Source organism: Antennarius striatus, chromosome 6, assembly GCF_040054535.1.
Source record: "Antennarius striatus isolate MH-2024 chromosome 6, ASM4005453v1, whole genome shotgun sequence".
Classification (NCBI taxonomy): domain Eukaryota; kingdom Metazoa; phylum Chordata; class Actinopteri; order Lophiiformes; family Antennariidae; genus Antennarius; species Antennarius striatus.
Window position 1 is genome coordinate 18,709,129 of NC_090781.1, and position 21,265 is coordinate 18,730,393.

At 38.8% G+C, this 21,265-nt stretch overlaps 2 protein-coding genes across 4 annotated transcripts in view; one reads left to right on the top strand and one right to left on the bottom strand.

Annotated features, from left to right (window-relative positions):
- Nucleotides 1–1,465: 1,465 nt before the first annotated feature.
- mffa (mitochondrial fission factor a) lies at nt 1,466–6,844 on the bottom strand. Of its 3 annotated transcripts, none has more exons than XM_068316881.1 (8): nt 6,764–6,844; nt 5,814–6,075; nt 5,259–5,425; nt 5,062–5,153; nt 4,095–4,259; nt 3,154–3,210; nt 2,854–2,944; nt 1,466–2,757 (listed from the first exon to the last, which is right to left on the bottom strand). In XM_068316881.1, exons 2-8 carry the CDS (start codon nt 6,025–6,027, stop codon nt 2,626–2,628), a joined length of 918 nt encoding a protein of 305 aa, XP_068172982.1. In that variant the 5' UTR covers nt 6,028–6,075; nt 6,764–6,844; the 3' UTR covers nt 1,466–2,625. The 3 variants fall into 3 exon arrangements, with proteins under 3 accessions (XP_068172982.1, XP_068172981.1, XP_068172983.1); XM_068316880.1 differs by having other exon boundaries at nt 6,647–6,838; XM_068316882.1 differs by lacking the exon at nt 4,095–4,259 and having other exon boundaries at nt 6,647–6,838.
- Nucleotides 6,845–7,467: 623 nt separating this feature from the next.
- The window catches only part of egfem1 (EGF-like and EMI domain containing 1), a 43,461-nt gene continuing 29,663 nt past the window's right edge, over nt 7,468–21,265 (top strand). The window contains 4 exon segments of the mRNA XM_068316883.1: nt 7,468–7,706; nt 8,678–8,812; nt 9,727–9,836; nt 9,983–10,087. Coding sequence (XP_068172984.1) covers nt 7,630–7,706; nt 8,678–8,812; nt 9,727–9,836; nt 9,983–10,087 — 427 coding nt within the window. The 5' untranslated portion in view covers nt 7,468–7,629.

Below are 21,265 nucleotides of genomic sequence, written 5' to 3' on the forward strand. Positions count from 1 at the left end.
CTAGCAGAAATAGTGTTTCATTGTAATGAAACCATGACGTAGGGCATGATACGTCTGTGACGAGTATGTGCAATCAGCCGCTCAGGCCATTGAGGACTGCCAGCTGGAACAACCGCTGGTTGGACTCAGACTTGCTATCTCAGATCATGACAAGAAAGATGAAGCTACCCATGCAGGGACCAATGATGTATTTGGAACCAACACAGCCTCTGTTAATGACTCTGGTACACAAGGAACAAACACTACGGATGGTTCTAAGGTTGCCACTGGTTCTGATGCTGACAAGCAACAATCTGGTACAAAGGGAGCCACCACTGAAAATAGTAGAGAGACTAAAAAGGTCAAAGGATGGAGGAAAAGGTTCTATGACTTCCTGTCAGCTGCATGGGACAGTAGACATTGAAGATTCAGTATGTACCTATTGATGCTGCATCCATAAGGACTTACCGTGGACCCTCTAGTCTATTCTTTTTGCAAACCCAACCTAGAAAACTACCAAACCAGTTGCAAGAGCAGCAGAGATCCCTTCTAGTGCTCAGTAGTTTGGTGGGAAAGTTCCTCCTGTGTCCCATCAGTGTCTTAAACCGCAGGATGTAGTCATGTCCAAGATGACCCTTAACCTGGACAATGTCCTCTTGTTGTTATTGTACATCCCCCCACACCGTCTCTGTTAATGTGTCATTTACTCTACTTCCTCTTGTCTTAGTCTTATCTGGGTAGTTTATTTATTAGTTCAATGTCATGTCCGGTGTGTCATCTGAAAGTACAGTCAGTGAAGACAAACATCTAATTCAAATTAACATTGAATGTGTTGAACTGCAATTTAAATATTGATGATGCAAATAAAAGACATACAACGTATCAGACAGGGGTTCATCTGTTGCAATGATCCCTTCTTTGATTGACTGGGTGATTGACTTATATATAATCTATATAATATGTATAATTGCATTTGTCCCTCAAGTTAGTTAGTGTGCACGACCGTAACACACTGTGGATCGTATCACAAGGAGAGTACACTGCACAAGCAATCATGCAGTACGTACAATCACGAGGAGTAGATCAAGGCTTTGACCTACTCGTGTAATTTACGTGAGTCCTACTTGTACTATTATAGCTTGTACTCCTTACATACTTATTTACAGAACATGGAGAGTTTCTTAGTTACCTATATTATAATTGTGTGTGTCCCTCCTAAAGTTAGTTAGCTAGCTAACACAAGAGGCAGGATGCCTCCCAGATGAGATACCAGCTCATCCAAAAGCCAGACATGTTCACACTCACACCTACATGCAAAGTACTAGTAGTATGACCGTCTGGAGGTCTATCCACTGCTATAGAGCACGGGTGTCAAACTAATTTTCACTGAGGGCCACATCAGCATAATTGATGTAATCAAACGGCCAGATGTAACTTATAAATGTAACTAAACACAACTCAAATGTAAAATAAACATAACTACTCCTTAATGTTAAATAACAAATTATAAATCTCAATTTATTACTTATTCAAGTTACAAACATTAGAGTTGCAAAGAAAAAATGCTTTTTTCTCCGTTATAACAAATCCTTTTGTCAGATTATCAAACCCACATAACTCCATCAATCAAAGATCAAAATATCCAAGTGAATACAGAAAAATAACATCAAACAGACGTTAGGACATTAACTTTGTTCAAAACGTTTTTGTCAAAATTAAAATGGGCTTGGTGGGCTACATTTGGCCCCTGGGCCTTGAGTTTGACACGTGCTGTAGTGACCAAGCAAGGCTGAGATCACCTTTGAAGACAGGGTCCTGTGTCGGGTCGTATGTGTTCCAGGAGCTCGGTGGGACTCTAGATCAGAATCAGAAACAAGGTTCTGGGTCCTCCACCGAGGTATAGAAGATCCGAGCCTCTTGTAGCCTCAAGAAGATGAATGAATGAAGTTTGGACAAGTAATTCATTGTCGAACAATGTAAAATAAACATTTCTGATGTTTGTTCATGCTTTTTTCTCGTGAATTGTTCAGATCAGATACTATTTTATTCTTTTAAATTGACAGCTCGAGTTTCACTAAGTGTTCAGTCCAATGACAACATGATTTCAAAATAGCCAATGCACACCTGATAGTATATTCTTACTTCACAGAACAGAATTATGATACATTTAAGCCATTCATAGCATTGTAAGATTGAAAAACAACATGGCACATGTATGGGTTTATTAATTTTGTCATACTTCCAGGTTCAAATCACATATATCTCTGGCAAGAATAAATATGCAACATGTCTTCGCGCTGCAGAGTACTTGTACTTTGTTTGGTAAACTATTATCAGTGCAGCTTTGGATTTCTTTCCAATGGTCTGAGTTACATGAAGAAATATTTACAACATGTCATGATTACGGTGAGCAATTTATAATAAAAATAAAACAGGAGACAGGTTGAAAGAAGAGTAAAAAAAAACAAAAACTGTCATAAACAAAATCAAAATATTTGCCCAGTGCAAAAGACCTTAATGTAAATATGTACAGGTCTTCTTACAGAAGGACTGAGTGCAGCAAGTAGCTAAGTTTTGACACAAGAACTACTGTAGAGTATAGAGTGCTCTTCTGCCTCCATGTTGGCAGAGAATTACAGGCCGGCTCTAACGTCGCAACCACATCCAGGTGTTGATGAACCAGAAAGCAACAGTGACTGAGTACAGGAACATCTCTCGCCTTGTTCGTTCCTTGTTCTCCTCTTCTAAATGCTGGAGTCTCCGATTCAACTTGATGAGCTATAAATGAATAATTCATTACATATTGTCTTAGTCAGAGGTGATACATGAGTGGGTCTACAGATGAAAGATGGAGTATATTTATTACAAACTAACCTGACGTCGAAGTGTTGTTGCGTCAACCACGGTCATGTCATCAGGCCCACCGTCCAGCGAGGTGTCATAAGTTGATAATGTAATGCTATGCCTTCAAAAGAAAGCAGACATTTTTAGTGCTGCAGCGAGGGACTGATTGGTTAAGCATGCTTTAGATATATTACCCAAGCCAACAGTAATAATTTTAACAGGCAACATTTCACCAGGATATTAGTTCTGAACCTGAAATCACAATGGAAGAAGAGGAAAGGATGAGGACTAGCACAAAGGATCAGACCGAAGATAGCCAGGTGACATTACCTGGATTCATGCAGGGGGTTGGAACTTGAGGCCGACCCCCCTCGCAGTGATGGTTTGCTATAGAGGTGGGGAAAGACAGAGTTGGAACAAGGGACGGACAAGAAGAGATTGCAATGTGATGTCCTGGACATTAACAGGGTAACTTCACCCTGTCAATTATGATGTCTCATGAAACAACACAAGTGCTCTCAAAGACTGTTCTTTCGATTGTCTCTAAAAAAGAGATATAGAACTCTGGAGCTGAATGATTACAGCGCATGCCATTCAAAAAAACCAAACAAACACTTTTGCTCCTAGTCAATGACTTTTGGTGTCTGCCCCTCTTTCTGATTCCTGGCAGATTCATCAAGTCGCTTCAATGGAACACTTCTGTTTAAAACCCTTTTCTTAACAGACACAAGGCTGATAATGTGGAATGTGAATATCAAAAGTTTTGCCTATCAATCATCTGAAATGGGCTTTCACCTTGCTCAGGAGAAGCAAACATCAGAACTGTAAAATCTTAATATTCTCAGATGTTTAAAGATTCTAAACAGGGACCAGTAACTTTTTTCCAAACTGAATATTATATTTCAATATTACTTTTCAATATTATATGTAGTTGATGAGGCCTTCTACAGCTCACATAAGTTTCTCTACATCCACAAGCACACATCTACAGGCTGAAATATGTGGGTATGTAAATATTAAAAATGCCAAAGATTGTGAGCTAGCTGTAGTAGCATTCTTACTGAATTTTACAAACTTCCAGATGGAAAATGCTCATGTAATGCTTGAGCTAATCACACAAACCATCACAATTTTCCACTGTAACTACAGGCAAAACAAGATTTCTGAAACACCCCAATCTCCCCCAGTCGGTTGAGTGTGTATTGTTAACTTGCAAGCCAAATTTTTCCAATATTTAAGATAAAAAAAAGACCAGATGATTGGGAGATCACCTGCGAGGGTTCTCATCCATGGCCTCCAGGACTTGCTGGTAAGCCCGACGTGTAGTGGACTGGATGAAAGATAGAACACCGCTAGTGCTGTACAGACTGTGCTCTTCCTCAGTCTCCATGAGAGGGGGGAAAAGATGGACAGTGACTGGGGGGGACTGGGTCGCACTGTTCAGTGCCCAGCATTAAGAGCAGTCAATTCAGAGGGAGAGGGAAGGAAAAGACAAAAGAGGAAAGAAAGGAAGAGGGGGGGAGAGAAATAAGGAAAAAAACCTCCTTTTTTTACTGATTTGAGAGATTTAAGTCTGTTGAAAGTGAATAAAAATAATATCAGCAATATCTGCAGGTTTGACCTACTGGACGCTGATATTCAATCTATAAAACAAAAAATCAGAAAAGGAAAAGGAGATCTGAACTAAAGAATGAGTGAGCAAATTATTCCACTAGTGATTTGATTACTCATGACAGAACACCTTCAAGTTCACTGTTTGAGCCGCCAAACAGGCGGCAACCATACCTTCAAGAATAATAGGATGTCACTTGCTCTTGTTTTGACTAAAGACATAATGAACATTTATTGCAAAACAGTAAAATTGTTCATATTTTCAGTGCAACAGTCATAATGTTCTAATAAAAGGCTACAGGGCACACTGGATAGAAACTCTGCCCGGCTCTGCTAATTCAAGTATACTCTGACATCTCGGGAGCATTGCAGAAAATCTACAGCCTGTATGACAATTGTCCTTTTTTAATTGATAAATCATCACATCAAATACATAGGAGACAAAATGTTTAAAATAATCGCATTAATGTATGAGTACCAGTGACAGATTACAATGAAATCTGATTTAAAGCTGAAAGCAACAGCTCCCACAACACAACCAAAAGTGTGAATGGAAAAACTATTTAACAAAAATAACCATGCATACAGAAAATTATCTAATAATCGAATACCTGGTACATTACTTACGTAGAATCATTGTGCAACAGCTGACTGTGATGACGAGCAGCCATATTCTCACTGGCTGAGCGTTCTCTTCTTAATCGTCCCTGGGGCTGCACCTAAAATGAGAAATGACAAATAATTTTTTCAGGATGTGGTATATAGTCAGGAATGCGTATTCTGTGGCCCTCTTAGTAATAAATTTTGATTGCTTTTTTACTTACCACCTCTTCACTACTTGAAGCTGCCTGTTGATCCTCTTCCAGGAAGTCCAGGGGCCGCTCATTGAGGGTGAGGACTCTAGGCGGAGTCTTCAGTGACAGGGTGTCTAGTGCTGACTGGATTAGGTCCATGTCACTGGGTCTGGGGAACTGTGCGTCATTACTATCTCCTGACAAAGGAAGGTGTGTGTTGAAGTAAAGAATGAGAGACTGAAGCAGTTTATACATCACACAATATAAACATGGTACTGTGATAAGATGCTGGAGTTAAACAATTACCTCTGGTACTTTTTCCTTATGTTGTGAAGCAACATGCTAGTGTGCCTCATAATGAATTGTGGAATTCACAGAGAATTGAAATAATATTCATCCTAATAACTAAATGGAAATAGGAAGAAAAAGGTCCTGGGCCACTGGTGAAGGTAAAATCTAATATCTTTCAATCATCATATTAAAAACATGTAACAATGAGATTACATTCAGCTAATCAGTCATACATGCGGGTGCAGTAAAAGACTGAAATCTACAGGAAACACAAATCTTCCCTAGTACACTGACCTGCAACCATAATTCTCTCTGGAACTTGCATTATGACACTTTGGGGGACATCCTGAGGTCCAAAGTTAGTGTCTTCATGGTGCTGAGGAGCCACTTTGAGCATCTCAGGGATGCGCATCTTCTGGCTGATGCCTTCGGTGTAGTCAAGCTCATATTGAATACGGTTCATCTCAGCCATATCGCCCATGGAGGAAGGGAATGCTGCTATGTTCATTTGTTTGTGTGTAGTAATTTGTTCAACAACGCAGAGCTAGCTGTAAATCTTGTGACAAAGACAAAACAGAAAGCAAAACAATGTGAGAGTCTTGAGGTAACAATATGAGAGTCTTGAGGTGAATGATTTCATCTCTATTGATAATGCCATGTAGAAAAGCTACTAGTACATTTTGAAGACAAACCACAAAGTAAGAATCTCTTTAAAAAATACTGATTGGCTGTAGGAAAGAGTTACTGACTAAAAATAACGCAACTCACTGACAATTCAGTGTCTTCTGACTTTGCAGGACACAGAACAAACAGTTAAAACTAGGCTACATAAGACAAGAGTGGCTAAATCTGCTGTTGGAATTACAAGACATGCATTTACTGTCACATGAGAATTGATATCAGCATAGGAATAAAGGGCAATTATAGGGTAAAAAAGGGTAATTATACTTGCCCTTTTTAAAGCGTCTTTCTATATGTGAAATGCAGTCTACTTCAAAAAAATCTTTACTAATCAAATTATTGTAGGATGGGTGACTAAAACGAATGTTAAATCTATTGTACATTTTGTTTGACCAGCTAGACCACACATTTGCGCCATTTCAAGCTAGCGCTAATTAGTTTCTTACCGTTTGCTTTGTGGCTAATGATGTATGCTACCTCTGCGACGAATAATTAATTAAATTCCAACGGCAGCTAGGACATATATATGTACATATAAGATGAAAGGTACCGTTAAAGCTTACTTATTATAACTGATGAAATTGTAAATCATTCCCTCAAACAAGAGAGGGACCTCCTCTCCTGTCTGAAACCAAAACAGGAAGTACTACAGTCGGCAGGAAGTGACGTTACCCAAACTTTTCGACGTTGAAATTGAAAGAAACCGTACAAAAACAATAGAAGTTAACATACACTAATACACAAAATTGTCATTTTATTTACTGTTTAAAATTATGTATAATTTTAATTCTGCGTCTGTTTTTATTTTTAATTTTCCTGCTGTTACTTTCAATTTTCATTGAGCAATGTCAATATTTCAGTTAAAAATATCGTCTATTTCTTAAAAAATTCTATCCTGGCCAAATTTCTGTATGTCATCGCTGATTTAAATGTAATTCTTACTCATGTGGTAATTAACTTTTTTTTTTTTTAAATTTCAAAGCAATTGACACTGATGAACAAGAGGAGCAGAATTTCACCATAGTCATAACTGAATTTATGGAGATAATTAATTTTAATTATTAATTAATTAATTAATTCTAGTTGTTTCTATTGCTTGCGTATGAGAGATAGAGCCTTTCAGTCTGTGCTAATAGGCGAATGCACAGGTCACTGTCGCGGGGGGCTTTGGGAGGTGGCCCCCTAAATGGCTGTGGGTGGTGCATTTACCAGGAGCCATTTCAAAGCTGCTATTGACAAGACTTAAGTCGCGCTTCTGCATAACCAGTGTGCGGGAATCACGTATGGATCTCCGCAATTATGAATGAAGGATTTGCATCAAATGAGTTATATTTTTAGGAAGACTTTTGTAAAGGAATGATGTTAGGATGCAACTCATTTGATGGATACAGAGGCTGCGACGACTGAATAAGTATCTCCGGATGAAATTATGTTTCCAGATATTTTATGTGTGATATTTATCAGCACCGTGCACATCGCATCATCTCTGGAGCTCCACCTTGGGATGTAAGTTACCACTCGCAATGTAATTTCGTTTCGCTTTGTTTCATTGCTTGCAGTTTATACTCAGCCTGTTGTATTTTATTGAGTAACCAAGTGAATAACAAACTTTATATTTGCATGATTTTCAATTTGGTAAAGTAAACGTGGCATAGCCAACACAAAAAAGTAAAGTCAGAAATTTACATAATCCTTGTTCGACAAGTAATTTAATGTTCTTTGTAATTCTTTTTACACTGGGGTGCATTCTGCTCAGATTCCACTTGGGGTCGCTCTGTCAAGTCCCATGTGAGGACGGATGCGTGCATAAGCCCTGTTATAACGTCCTCATTCAAGATGGCATTCGGTGGCATGTGGTTTTGTTGTGTTTTTAAAAAAAATTAGTTCTACTATAGTTTTTTTTCGTGCAGAATGTCCTGGACATGATTTAATTACCAGTGAAGCTGAATGCTTCCTCTAATTAACTTCAGTGCTCTGTATTGAATCCAGATGTTTGTGGATGACACCTCTGGATAGTTGAGATGCACCACAGATGCAGGCTGCTGTATAACCAACACATACACACCAATACATGTATGTACACATACTAACATGTAATCAATTCTGGAGGAAAAAAATCCTGTTGAATTTTGCTGGCTGTTTATTGTGTGCTGGAGGCAGTGCCCAAAAAATGGCTATATTTGGACTATTAACCAAGCATATTGCACCAATTAAGACTTTTTTGACAGTTTGTGTGCTGGTGCTGTTTTCATGCAGCTTAACATATGCAGAACATGTGGAACTTCAGCTTTGCTAGGACAACCTAAATCTCATCTCAGTCATCTACTCATTATATAATACATAATGAAGACAGTGATGTATGCTTTGACCTTTTTTTTCTTAAAGTTATTGCTGATTGTTTACTCTGGAACAAGACTTTTGGTTGCAGCTGTTAATTTGTTCGTTGTCTGTTTTTTTTGTATATTTCCCATTCCCAGGCCCAATGTTTGTGCTGACCAGGAGATGTCCATGCTGGCGGTGCGTCAGCCTTGTGTCCAGGCATTTACCCGTATGGTTAAGGTGTGGAAACAAGGCTGCACTGGGCACAGGTGGTGTATGGGCTATGAGAGAAGGTAAGAGCAGAAATACTTTCAGAATGCACATGGCTTTATTGGCGGTTACTGTTCCATGGACACATTTCATTCACAAGCACAGATGTTGATAAGTTATGCTGGAGTGCTTTATAATAACCCACGGTATGCCACTGCTTCTTTCTTTTCAAGTTCCAATGCCATGTATTTGCTATTCATTAGGTCCAGTGCAATAACTGAGGCTGGACCATCTCTCTTTTTGTCTGCCTCCTTAGTAGAACTGGAGATGATAATACTAAAATTCTCAATTAGAAATTTCATGACTTGGATTATATCATTCATCAACTTTTTGTTTAGTCCAAGTGTTATGAGGTGATTTTTAAAGCTACTTTTATGTGACAGTGAGTTGAAATAATAGACTGCATCCTCTACAGCAGAGTTCCCCAACCTTTTTTGCACCACGGACTAATTTAATGTCAGACATTATTTTCATGGTCCGGCCTTTCAGGTGTGGCCAATAACTACAGCGATGTGATGTAGAAGAACTACAAGACAATCTGACAAAGAACAAAGACAGAATCCGGCTTTAAAAGTTTGTTTCGTCTTGCTAGCTTGGGAGTTTCAATTTAGCGGTAATGTTTTTTCTATCACTGGCTGGAGCGGCCACTTTAAGAAGATAGTCATTTGACTGTAAAGAGTGACTCATAGACAGATGTGGAGAAGGGAATCCGGTCATTTTCCAAAACAGAATCGGAATCAGATAATAAATGAAACACAAATAATGTAAGTTATGTTTTCGTTCTCTGCGGCCAATTTACCCACAGACCGGTATTGGTCTGCAGCCCAGGTGTTGGGGACCACTGGTCTAGAGAGCACGCCATCTTCATAAAAATGTTTATAACCTGTATAAATATTTAGAGTTAAACTATTATGTAACAGATTTTCCCTATCCTCAGGACAGCCTACTACACAGCCTATAGGCAGATGTACAGCACAGACCTGGTCACAGTCTATGAGTGCTGTCCTGGTTGGACTCGAGTGGGTGAAGACATCGGCTGTCTGCAGAGTAAGCATGCCACATGTTGTCAGAGCTGACTCTGCTGTGAAGCTGTTGTACATATATATGATTTCTTATTTAATGCAATAATTGAACCAAAAAATTGCCTATTACACACCTCAGCAGTCTTTCTATATGATATGTGGTGTCTCCAGGGGTGTGTAGTGCCAATACATGTTTTAATGGAGGCCAGTGTGCATCGACCGGAGACCAGATATGTCATTGTCCAACGGGCTTCAAAGGGACACAATGCCAGTATGGTGAGTTTTTGTTGTTGTTGTTGTCAGATTTGTTTGTGTTTTTTAAACCTGTGTACACCAATAACTTCTGCCAGTTGACTGGCTTTGATTTTCAGAAGATAATATGTCGTTAAAGTTTCATCATGTTTAAGCAGAGTGAGGCTGTAGCGCAGCAGTGATTGAACGAGAACGCTCCGTGGGGTCTCTGGGTAGTTAAAGGTAGAAGTGCTCTCTGGGAGGAAGGGTTTTCTTTGAAGGCTGGAGCCTGGGGTTCTGCGGTTCACCCAGCTGAGGCTCCACTCCATAAAAACTAGATGTTAAAGAGGGGATATGCATTTCTGTTTTCATGTGGTTGAGAAGGAAAAAGCCGAGAACAAATAATGTCACGTATGACAATATTTCAGAATTAGTAGTTTAGCTTAGCATAATTTTGGAAATAGGAGGAAACAGCTAGTCTGGTTATGTCCAACAGTGATAAAATCCACCCACTGGCACTTAAATTTAACTCTCTGCTAGAAGGCGAGGAAGGAAATTTGTCAAAATTTCAACATGATTTGTTTTTATATGATGTAATCATTTATTAGCTTCTTAATTGTATCAAAACAAACTAAAAAGATTACAAACTTGAGGCTAGAGTGCAAATGAACCTGGTGTCTCTCGTCATTAAATAGTGAATCATAAATGTAATAACTAAAAACAGGAAACTGGATTGTCTCGACCATCTCTAAACTTTATCTCATTGTATTGAGGATTTTTTCTTTCCACTTCCAAACTTCTTCTGGTCAATGTCTGTGCGCAGCCAGGAGGAGGGTTGTTGGTGTTTAGGAAGAGTCCTGCTGAGACAGAATGGTGAACAGAGGATATTTGGTCCCAACCCCCCAACACAACAGAACACACACACACACACACACACACACACACACACACACACACACACACACACACACACACACACACACACACACACACACACACACACACACACACACACACACACACACACACACACACACACACACACACACACACACACACACACACAGTGACTTGCCCCCATTTGATTCATTGACTTTCCCAGCAGTGAGAGTCTGCCTTCCAGAAGTTTTTAACAGCCCTTCTTGTTCTTGTTTGTACATCTCACAGGAATGTGTTGTTGTTTGTTAGCAGTGGCGCTCTCATATGTTGGTTTTTGACATGGGCTCTTTGCATTTCACACATTGGGGTGACAGACTAGGAACAGGTAGATCCAAACACAAGTCCTCCATGTCCCTCTTTCTCTCTCTCACTCGCTTCTTTCCCATCTATTTTTGCTTTTACTTTTCTTATTTCTCAAGACTGATTTATCCTCCCTCCTCTGCCAGAGTCATTATACAAGGAGAGAGTCAGCCAAGCTCCTGTTCTGATCCAGGCTCCCTCACCGAGCCTCTGCCTGGAGCTGAAGCTCTGTTCACCAATAATGAGGAGTAAGGTTTTGATACCACATGATTAATTGTAGAATACTTGGTCAAGTGGCATAAAACATACAAGCATACATGCATATGAATACATCTGTGCACATAGTGTTAATCCATCTTCTAATCAACGTGTCTGTTCATGTATGTATGTATGTATGTATGTATGTATGTATGTATGTATGTATGTATGTATGTATGTATGTATGTATGTATGTATGTATGTATGTATGTATCTGAGTGTTCATTTTCATTTTGGATCATTATATTCTTCGATTTCAGTACCACAGTGTCTTTTAGCTACTTGTTTTAGTTCATGGTCACCACGCTCGTCAAAAAAATCCACTGTGCATGTCGTACAGTTTTATACAATACAAAAAGCAAAAGCAAAAAGTTGAACAAAGTAGAGCAGCTAGAGTCTCATGAGACCAAACAGCGCTGAAAGTTTGGCAGCTTGACTCTGATTCTCTGAGCTTCATAACGGCTGGATGGTAAAATAACAACCATTCACTAAGAAGTATTATCAATCAACTTAAAATATGATTTGTTGTTTTTTGAGGCTTGGGTTTCAAGGTTTGGCTGTCATTTTAGTACGGTGTTAATATTACTAAAACTTTGAAGGATGAAAGATAATTGTGGGTCGCTGTACAGGCGATGTATCTGCTTCGCCATTTCATCCAGGTAAACCTCAGCAGAGACAGAATATAAACTGAGAGAGCTTTCAAGTAACCATCTGGATCCATCATTAGTTTAAATGAGACTCCATGCTCTGCTCCCCTTAAGTTTTCATTGTGGATCAATCTCCTGAGGGTTAATCTCTTTGGGATTCCTACCAAGTTGTGGTGGTACATCATGCTGTGTATTGTAGGGTCACCTGAGTTCAACATGATATACTAGAAGGAACCATATTAGCCTATTAGCCACCAAGTTCATGGTGTTGACATTGTGAGGATGGACACAGCCTGAGCATGTGCTGAGACATTGGATCGTGCTCTAGTGGATGTGTTTGGCTCTATTTATGAATGGCATGCTGTCAAAATCTATTAAACCAAGGATTAGGCTTTGCTTCACTTAAATTGGTGCATTGAAATCTGCATGAAATTAGGAGAGCACAGGCGTGTAACAGTGTGAGGACAGGAACCATCTGGTCCTCACTAAAGGAGTATGGTTGTTTTCAATCATTATAGACACTGCCTGAGACTGGATCCTTTTTACTGGAGGTTTTAGCTGAGTAATAAGACAGCCAAATGACTCAGGTACTCGATGGAATGAGTAAAAACAAGATTGCACTGAATTACTATATAGAAAGTCAAAATGGAATTCATCATTTCAGAAATTATCTTTTCCAGTAAAACTGTTGTGTTATCATGAAGCATTCACTCTCAGAAAACAAAAGAGAAAGCTTTACGTTTGTTGCAGTTGAGTTGTAAATAACCATGGGAACCATCTGTCTTTATATGACTGGAGTATTTAATGCCTAGGACCTTGGGCTTGTCTGCCATAGTCTTAATTCTCCACTCAGTCATGGAAACCATGTCTGGCTTCCTTCTTGAAAAAGGAAACATTTGTTTTCCTTTATTGAAACATCAGGACACATGCTTTTTATCGTATTTAAATTGTGTTAAGTTGTTGTTGTTTGTATAGTCATGAGTGGAATTACTGTATATTCTTGATAGAATTGATTGTAACTTGGTTCTACTATCTGCATAAACCCAGCTCTAGAAAAGTTACCATCATCAAACTCTAAATGTAAGAGCAGTATCTATATGTAATGATATAGAAGTCTGGTCGATCAAGAAATACATACTCATGCAGGACCACATGGTGAGCGAAGGCCTCCGTTAATAATCTTCACAGCATTAAGCAGCAGGTAACTAAAACACTTGAGAAGAATTTGCTGACTCAGGAGTCTCGATTCGAAATCTTCAGTATATTCCTCCTGTTTATGATTCCTCTGTTTGACCTGAAGAATATACAGCAGGCAGCTGTTTGTACCTCTGCCAAACTAGTTGGAAGTCTTTCTTTTAATTTACTGAAGGTCAAGAAAAATAATAACACGAATGTACAACTTTTTTTATGCGCAAACTGGATCCAGATTCAAATCATAATCTGAATCTGGGTGATTAAGATATTTGGAAAGGTGGCAGCATGTATGTTACAGTACTGTAAGACAGCTGCCACCAATATGTTGCGGAGACGACCTTCACAGTCGTTCAAATGAAACTCATCTAACATTGAAAGATGAGGAATTGGTGCCACCCTGACGTCCTCTGTGCCTTAAGTATAATGGAGGCCCAGACTATGATACACATTTTTATGTGTGAAAACCTTGCTCAGTTTTCAATTTAAATTTTTAGTAGCTTGGTTGAGTCATGTGGTCTCCGATTGGTGGTCCAAGCTGTGTGTCATTCCTTGCATTCACACACCCTCATCATCACACATCACCTTTTTCAAAGCTCATAGCTGTGAATGATCTCCATTGACAAAAAGGTTTATCTCGCAGTCAACTTTAACTCGTGACCATGGTCCTTTAAAATAAGTGAGACTATATTTGCTTTCAGATTAATTGGAGTAATACAGTATGTAGTCTACTCAAAATTTCAAGGTGATGTTTTACCAAAATGGATGATTCACTAAAAGCTAAGGAAAAGAAAAAGTATGTAGACCTGAAATCATTTTGTTGAAAACGGAGTGTAATCGGTGACATCTCAGTAGCTCCTGCGGTTATTCTCACAACACTCAGGAACAGTGATGTCTTTAACAGATCTGGTATGATGTTTCCAGCTTAAGTTAACTAACACACCACTGATGGAGCTTCACCTCCCTGAGTCTTTCAATACAGTAAAAAGGGCTGCAACTGAATTTAAAGTATACAGCAAGCTGTGTTTTGGTTTGATGATGGGAACCATGTGGTGAGAAAGAAGACAGGTCCTGTTGTTTGTTTTAATTTTGTTTTGAAAGATTTCTTTTCCAAAATGTAGTCGCTGTAGCCCATGTATTGCTAAATATTTTTGCTTTCTTACAGAAGTGCAGGACAGATACTAAATATATTCATGGATATTACTGAAGGTAATTATACATTATACTGATACTTATTAAAAATTGAATCAAAGCCCATTGTAACTTCTAGTAGAATAGCCAAGAGTATTAAGCAATTTTTTGTACTGTTAAGTCTATTTCTATTTTCTTATTATTTTAAGAAAAGCTGCTGGGATAAAAGTAGAGTAACATTTTTTATTCTTTGTCAGCTGTTTTCTTTTTAGTTTTTTTTTATACGACTGTCAGGAAACAAAACAGTGAAGTCTTGTGACTGACTGGATGATTGGATGAATGTGAATGCACCACATGGTCAGGATGAAGGAATCTATTGTATTAGTGGAGTGGATAACAGGTAGAGAATGAATGGGAGAAGAATGGAAGAAACTTCTGAGATTTAGAAGTAAATCAGCAAGTACAGTGCCGACAATTAAAAATTAAATTGAAAAAAAAATAAAATAAATTGAGCTGCTTCATATAGGATACGTACTACATGATCTGATCTCCGCTGTGGACATCTGGAAAAGCGGGGGGGAATACACAAACACACAAGAGGAACAAAGAAAGTATTGGGTGGCCTTTCTGTAAATTAACAGTTCTATCCGTGAAAACAGCTAATATTTACTTATCATTTGCCAATATTGCTCTTTAAGCTCTCGCCTTCCTGTTTTCATTCCTCAAGTATGCCATTAGCTGTATGGCTGTGTGAGACGTGGGCTTGGAGGTAGCTGGCCTTATAGAACGAGAGACTGGACAAGTGCTACATACTTAACATAGCTATCAGAGGAAGAAGCTCATTGGTGCACTAATGACTGCCATATGACAGGGATGTTCTCACATACTGAACAAGCACACCCTCATTTCTCCAAATACATCATGCCACAACTGTTTACTAGGTTAATGCTCAGTAGGTTGGAGCTCATGGTGTGTTTGTCTGACAATGTGCTCCCACGGTTCCCTTTGAGATTCCGACAGTAGCAGCAGTACAACGCTCTCATCTTTATAACTGTTATAAAAGTGTACTGAAGGGTTGTTGTTGTTCCATCTCTTAGCATTCGGCAAAGACATTAACAGCGGGGCATAGAGGCCACAGAATACCCAAAAGATGGGATATTCGAAAAGGGCAATGGAGTCTTCTGATACGACAGAACAGACTACCTACAACAAGATCTATAATTTCTGAGTCTATCCTGGTCTTTAAAGCCGTTATGAAACTTCACACACACCTGGATGACATACCTGATCTACACTGGTCCTCTCTCATCTATTCTGTCATACACAATGAAGCAGTGCACCTTCCATTGCTTTAGCAGTCGGGGGGTGGGGGGTGGTGGTGGTGCTTTAATCTCAGACATGACATCAGACCTAAAGGATATCAACTTAAAATTTGTAAAGTAAAAACTACTCTGTGTGACTTGCTATCAACCACTAGCTATATATGAACTGAATTGAAACCATCCATGTTTGTAGGGAGCTAAAGACCTTGGACCTTTATAGGGGAGGACTGTCGCTTCACTGGACCTCTAGATATTTTACACTGAATATTTCTTCAATAAATACTGTACATTCAAAGGCTGCTCCAATTACTCCTCCTTGAACCTGATTGGCTTAACAAGTGTAGTGAGTATTAGGCTTGGTAAAACAAGCTTGTTAGCTTGAAGGCACTTAGCTTGAAGTCATCCTTCACATGGACATGTACTGTAAGTTTAAATATAGGTTACTGATAATGGCCTTCAAGCAAATTAGCTAAAGAAAACCTGCACTTTTAGTTGTCAACATGGTATCTTCCATTGGATGCAGATTTCATCTCTGAAAAAGTAATTCCAGACCTCCAGATACTTGAAAGGAATGTTGGACAAGTTGGATGACAGCCCTGTTGTCCTGGTGGAAAAACAATCCTCTCATGAGTGTCCCATTCAGAATCTTTTTGATTTTTTTTAAAAAAGACTAGTATCTAGTCCCCTGTAATGGTGTGGAGTTTCCCAGGCAGCCCATCTGCAGTACTGTACTTCCTTTTTCATCACAGAAAATGGAAACTGTCACCTTGCTAACAGATCTTACCAATGTGACCTTCTTTGGACTTGGAGACTGTGTGTGGTTCCTCTCTCTCGATTATTTCTTTGTCTATGATTAGAATGAATCATAGACAATCCAAGTCTCATCCATGGGAATGGGTGATATTCAGCTGTTTGGAATATACTATTGCTATATTTGTAAATCTGTCATTGATGGTCTACTGTCAGGTGATGCTGACGTTTCTTCAATGACCTCTTCTTGTGATGAAACCAAAATCTGAGTGAATGCATTTCCAATACTCGCTTTCTCCCAATACCTGAAGTAGAAATTCACAATTTAATTTATAACTTCCTACAGAATTTCTTAGAGATAAAATGGATTTCATGGAGCAAGAGGTATTTAATTCATGTCTTCCTACAATAGCTCTCAAACATATGGTCCTAGGGTACAAAGTGTTCCCACAGGGTTCTTCTAAAAACCCAGCCAATTGTTCTGTAAAGTGAAGAAATAAATAAAATTTTATTAGAAAAAAATGAAAAAGGAAAATATATGTATAAATAAAGAAACTGCGTCCTACAGAGACTCTGCCATGACAGTCAAACATAAATTACACAGTCTGAATGTCCCACATTGTATTAGAGCATAAATTCAGTGTTGAAGAGATGGATAGAAAACGTGAGGTGGTAGAAGCATGCGGACATGTGGTTTTCCACTTACATGCTGTAATGATAACAATGAGAAATAAGCTCATTACCTAGCAGTCAATAAAACACTTGAATAGCAACTCGGCTATACGTCTCTCTGGTCTATTACTACACGCTTGAAGTAGAAAGTAGGAACAAACAACATCCTTCTTCACTGTTTAAAGACATGATCTGTTCCATTTCTTTAGCTAGCTGTCTGTCCCGGTGCTACAATCCCACTTTTGTCTCTGAGATGTTTGTTGAAGCTTAATTTCCCCTCTTTGATTGGTTCTTTATTGTGGCTAAGCTGTCTATGAATGACCTTTGACTTCTGGTTTAGTTCACAGGATCTTGTGTATTCTTTACAAAACTAGATTCCTTTGCTCCTTTAAGCAACAACAAAGCGAAAGCAATGCGGAGCTTCTGACTTCAGATTAAATATGTAGATTCAGATTAAAAATCAGTTTCCATTTTTATGCATGATTGCATGACATAAAAGTTTCGGAATGTATGTTTATAATAAACATAATGCAATACATGTTGACCAGCAGGTTGCATTGATATAAAGTGTTATAGCCATAATAGTGCCAAAAACACATGTACTAGCACCACTAGCTAATATTTCAGTGAAAGATTACCTCATTTGTTTTGTTCAGTTATGGAGAGACTATCTAAGGATTGCAAGGATTAGTAATCATTGGGGGGGACTTGGAACCAGAGCAAGTGCAGCAATGATAAGTTAATAATTACTATTCCTATAATAATTCTACGCGTATTTAATGATTGTAAAAGAAAACAGAGGTTTCATCCCTCCACAATTTCCCCTGGCAATTAGATTAGAGAATGGGTAGCTGGCAGTATTCAGCGCAAAAAAATAATAATTCAAAGAGCAGTTAGAGGAACGAAATGAGAATGAGCCTTTAAAATCTTCAGGTGGAACGTCTCAGCATTAGACCTTACATCTCATTGCCAAACTGCAGACATTTCTACAGTTTTATGAGCTGAATGTTTTCTTTGTAGGTCTCACTTACCCACCTGGGTTTATCATAGTTCGGATGATGCAAAATTAAATACCATGTGCACTTTTGTATACCCCCCCTCCAAAAGAAATCTAGAAGCGCTCCTGATGGGTAACCTGAGAAGTGGCCGTAGTTTGAACTCAATTCAGCACTGCCCATTCAAATTAAAGAAAAAAGGAAAAGAAAAATCAAATGTTGAGGCATAGGTTTGAAATGATGAATATTATACAATAAAATGAAAATTGCTAGGCCTGCAGATAGAAATTACATGGGGTACTTATTTTCTAGGTTGCATTCCTTTTTTGTTTACAGGAGAGAAATAAAAATGTGGGGGGAAAAAGACTGAGAAAATGAAGGAAATACAAGTCATTCCAGCCTGAGACTCAAAAACCACACAGTCAGGAAGAAACTGTAAATCTCTTCAGACTGCTAATGTGGAGATCTGAGCCTTCCATGTTCATTGAACAGTGGCTGAGAGACATGCCATGCAACCAAGGCCTCCCAGTTCAGTTATTGATTTTCCCTTTCTTTGTGTAATGATTTTAACATTTGTGTAATTGATAAACATTCAAAGTTTGGTTGATTTATAAAATGTTGAAGTAATTTTTTTTTTGATGGGAGGAAGAACACCGGTCCTTGGAGAAACTGAAGGAGGAAATACTGTACTGTAGAGGACAAGTAATGCCAGTAACCTGATGGGATAAGCAGGGCTTTGGATTTTAGTGACCAATGTTTGTCCATGGAGAATGCAAGAACATTTAAGCAGCTGTCTGGTCTCTGTGTTGCCTGATGGGAAACCATTATCACTATCTTTCATAAACCAACAGGAAAATTGGCTCTTTCCATTGTCTTTCAAGGAAAGCAGATGAATTGATACATGTGTACATTACACATGTGGGACATTAAGATAAAGTATTAAAGAAAGAGAAATATGTTTGATACATGAGCATTTTTTATAAAAATGTTTTATGTTTTTGGACTACCAAAATAATTGTGTGTGTGCATCCACTTTTGCTAATTGTATGTGGATGGCGAGTGTAATTCACCTGAATGCAAAGTAGGTGACCTAAGGCAGAAATGATTATCTCAGTACTAATATGTGCCAACAGCAACATTGTTCAGATTCAAACAGGATGAATTTCCACAGATCCTTTGACTCTGTGTGGGTCTCAGCAAATCAGTTTAAGACCGCGGGTTTTACAGTTACATGTGTAGCGAGATAATCTGGGTTATTAAATAAACCACTCAAGACTGCGGATCTTGGTGAGCATCTGAGAAATATTGTCATGCCTGACGGGAAGCTTTAACACAATACGCCATCTGGCTCTATTTACGATGGCTTTTCTACACTATGCAATCTATTTGCATACTTTTTATTCATTTACAATAATGAGAAAAAATGGTACACAATTAAAGATTTACTTATTGGACTTCGGCAAAGATCAGGTCTATTCTTAGCTGCAACCATGACTGATAATATCCTGAGATATCTGCTCTACATGACCTAAATGCTGAGGTGCACTGGCGTCATGCTCGGAGTGTTCCCCACCTCATGCCTGTAAGTCAGTTCGGACAGACTTCAGCAAATGAATGAATGAATGAATGATTGAAATGATATATTTTTAGTTCCTTAAAGGATTAATTGACCATATGACATTTTTGTATCAAAAGCTTTTGGAAAGCATGTGCTTTCTGTGGGGTATTAAAATATATTTAATGCCGCTGAATATCTGCCCAGAATGTTTGTGGTGGGTTCCCAGCTTTTGTCGTCAGAGCAAATCTGTATTGCAGATGTCATTCACAAGGGTAAATCCTTGTTTTCAAGCATAGGATATTTTCATTAATATTCCTTCTCTTGACCAAAAGAAATGAAATAAATTTACTGTCATAGATGTTCATTCTGCTGATCAATGCAATTCTTCAACTCCTTTACACTGATTTACAAACTACTGCAGGACTTTAAATTATATTTGTTGAACAAATTTGATGAGGATGAGTTGTAGCAGTACATTTTGGCAATCTTCATCATGGCCTGAATGAATGTCATTTAAAATTTGGTTTCTCTTTTTGCTGAGCATCTTGATGATGATGGTGGCAAATGACCCAGAAGTGATACGTGGGGCTCATTAGGGCTGTGTGGGGTCAAAGTGGAGATGAGTAAAAGGGCAGAGCCCTGAGGTTACAGGTCACTGTCACTTACCTAACACGTAATGAAAAGTGCAGAGTTACTTCTCTTTGTGCAATTATGTCTGTGTGTGTGTGTGTGTGTGTGTGTGTGTGTGTGTGTGTGTGTGTGTGTCTGTATATATGTGTGTGTGTGTGCATTTTTCAGGGCTACACTGACGGTTTCTTAGAACCCCCATAGCGAATGGGAATGTGCTGAATGCTTGACGACTTTGTCAGTAAAGGATCGTAAAAGTCCATTGCAGGGCAATCCACCCAAGGAGGTCAAAGAGGAGCTGAAAAGCTGCAGTGAGCAGTGTCACAATGCCATGTATTTATGGGTTAGGATTAATTTTAAAGATAACTTAACAAGAAATGCTATGCACATCATCCTGATATCGTAGTTCTAACACAATGTGTAATAAATATATAGACACAGACTGACTTGTAACCAGAAGGAAAACTACAGCTAAATCAGCACCAGCAACTCCTCACCTTATCATCTTCATTGGAAATTCCTGAAAGTTTTACCCTGAAGATCACCCAGAAACATTGCCCGCCCTTAGAAACCAAGTGTGGGTGTGGCCTGAAAAACAGATATGGCGACCCATCCTTAGTTTCTGAGGTCCTGCAGAATTTTCAGTTCACAGTTGGATTTGATATGTTCTGTGCCTCATGTCTAAAGATGTGTTATATTTGGCCACAAATTGAGCATGCAGTTCCTTTTCTCAACTCACAGAGGCAGCGTCATTGTCTTCACTCCAGAGAGCTCTGCAGGTGTTTGCAGTCATGCAGCATTAATGCCGTTTGTTCAGGAACCTTTCCAGCTGA